The sequence below is a fragment of the Elephantulus edwardii genome, unplaced genomic scaffold (assembly GCF_000299155.1).
Source record: "Elephantulus edwardii isolate Elephantulus edwardi_28Jun2011 unplaced genomic scaffold, EleEdw1.0 scaffold00133, whole genome shotgun sequence".
Lineage (NCBI taxonomy): Eukaryota > Metazoa > Chordata > Mammalia > Macroscelidea > Macroscelididae > Elephantulus > Elephantulus edwardii.
Window position 1 is genome coordinate 2,200,023 of NW_006399883.1, and position 2,694 is coordinate 2,202,716.

Sequence of the window (2,694 nt, forward strand, 5' to 3'; positions counted from 1 at the left end):
AAGAAAACAAATGTCCTCACCATGGACCAGCAGACAATATTATGATAGATAGATAGATAAAGGCTTGAGATTTTCCATGATTTACTCTTGTTTGTATCAGCAGTCAACACTCTTGGCACCAGCAGTCAGGATTTCAGGAGACATACTGTATTAGGCAAGTCCACTCTCAGGGATCTCTCCAAAATACTTATAAATAATGATGTCAGTTTGAAGATAAAGAAGAACCTGATTCAGGCCAGGGTCTTTTCAATCCTCCGCTATGCTGAGAGCCAGAAAATTAATAACAATATCAGAAGAGAATGTGACACTTTTAAATTATGGTACTGAAGAAAAGTCTGAGTATCCCATGAACTGCTTAAAGAACAAACAGATATATCTTGGGAAATGTCCACCTAAACTGCTCCTTGGAGACAAAGATGATAAAGCTCCATCTTTCATACTTTGTATGTGTTGATAGAAAAATCTATTTCTTGGAAAGGAACATTCTTTTGGAAAAGATGGAGAGTCAGTGAAAGATTCCCAACAAGATGAATTGGCACATTGAAACAATGGGATCAAGTGCGTTAGAGATAATGAGATTGGCACAGGATAGGAGAGTTTGGGTTTGTTGTTCATAGTGTTACTATAAGTAGTACTTAACTCGATGGAACCAAACTACAATATCAAGAAGGGACATTGTGGAATAATAAGTGTTGTGCAATTCAGTACATAAAAATGGTATTATTTCATAGTGAAATACTTTCATAAATTCAAGAAAAGGCAAAAGATGGAAAGCACATACCAAGATCAGGTTTAACACATTTAATTGATGGGCCTTGGTGATTCAGGTAGACAACGTCTTTACTCCTTCCTGGCATCTCTATTACCTAGCAGCAGTCTTCTTAGGGCCCCTTTCACCTCTTTGTTTCTGAGGGTGTAGATCAAGGGATTCAAGAGTGGGGTGACTATGTTGTAGAAGAGGGTCAGGAACTTTCCCTGGTCTTGGGAGGAGCTGTTCCCTGGTTGCATGTACATGTAGATAATGTTTCCGTAGAAAAGGGAGACCACAGTGAGATGGGAGCCACAAGTGTTGAAGACTTTTTTTCTCCCTGATGCTGATCGAATTTGTAACACAGCCTTTACAATATAGCCATAGGACACTAGAATAAAAATCAATGGTGAAAGCACAATGCCCACTGCCAGGACGAAAACCGTTCCTTCAATGACTGCTGTGTTGATGCAGGCCATCCGAATCAAGGCTGGCATTTCACACAGGAAGTGGTCCACTTGGTGTCTTCCACAACGGGGTAAGAGCAGGGTCACAGGAGACATGGCCAAGGAGTTGGCCACCCCACAACCCCAGGCAACCAACACTAAGCCCAGACAGAGTCTTGGATTCATGATCACCGTGTAGTGTAAGGGTTTACAGACTGCCACAAACCGGTCATAAGCCATTACAGCCAGGAGAAGGCATTCTACGCCACCCAGACCCAGGAACAGAAAGAGCTGAATGGCACATCCAATGTAGCTGATGGTTTTGTCATGTCCGTTAAGGTTGTATAGTAGTTGTGGGATGGAACTGGTGGTGAAACTCAGATCCAGGAAAGATAGGTGAGTGAGAAAGTAGTACATAGGGGTGTGGAGGTGAGGGTCCAGACGGGACACCAGGATGATGATGGTGTTGCCCACTACAGTCAGGAGATAAGCAATCAAAATGACCACAAAAAGAATTTTCTCCAGATGAGGACGATCAGAAAACCCCAAAAGGATGAAATGGCTTTGGGAGCTGTCATTAGTATTGTGCATCATTGCTACTGCACCTGAAAACAATAATAATTAAATAATAATAATAATAATACATTAAAAACAATAGAAAAAGGAACATTTGTTAGGGCAAGGCAGTCTTCTATTCTTGTTATACTTGTTAACTTAACCTAATAATAATAATTTATAAGTGATATTATTGTTATCCTCAATTTACTGAAAGGAAAGCTAAGGAACATGCATACCTAAATTACTTTATCTAAGAAGGTCTAGATGCACAGCCTACATTTGAACCCAGGAAATTTCGATTAACATTGTTATTCTAGCCATTAGGTTACATTACCCTAATTTCAAGGAAATGAAAGGTAAATTCTATGTTTGCAAACTATTCATTATCCAAGAAATTCAAGTACTTAACCACTTGACAATAATTCACAGACTCAAAATGAAACACTGAAATAGTTAATTTTAAAAAATAAAATAAAACCTTGAAAAAGCAAAATGTACATTTAATTCTGGCACATGGTAATCACATGGCACTACCTAGAATTTTCAACGACTATGATTTTTTAGATTTGGGTCACTAAGTTTTTATTTCAACACATTTCTAAATTCAAACTGCCAATGGTACAATAATAACCAAGAATGTAACCATTTGCACCATCAAAGAATTCCTAAAAAATTAATAGTATATCCAACCTATCCTTTTTAATCTGAATAACCTTACCTAGTCTTGATCCCAAAGACATATTATACTGCATTAAAAGTAAATCATGTTTGAAAGAGATAAACCACATGTTTAGAGAAAAATTTATATTTATATATTTATTATTATTTACATATTTATGTATTATAGGAAAAGTAAAAACCATCTTGGTCTATAGTCTCTACCCTCTGTAATCAAACTCTTTTTTCAACTTTATAAAAGTATGAATTCTCAGAAAGTTAATT

The 2,694-nt window shown here is 37.2% G+C and overlaps 1 protein-coding gene across 1 annotated transcript; it reads right to left on the reverse strand.

The window, feature by feature from the left end:
* Window positions 1-840: 840 nt before the first annotated feature.
* LOC102864910 (olfactory receptor 2W3-like) lies at window positions 841-1,785 on the reverse strand. Its single transcript, XM_006893998.1, has one exon. The coding sequence runs from the start codon at window positions 1,783-1,785 to the stop codon at window positions 841-843; it is 945 nt and encodes a 314-aa protein (XP_006894060.1).
* Window positions 1,786-2,694: the final 909 nt, after the last annotated feature.

Coding starts and splice junctions, on each gene's coding strand:
- LOC102864910 (XM_006893998.1), bottom strand. CDS start 1,785: ATGCACAATACTAATGACAGCTCCCAAAGCCATTTCATCCTTTTGGGG.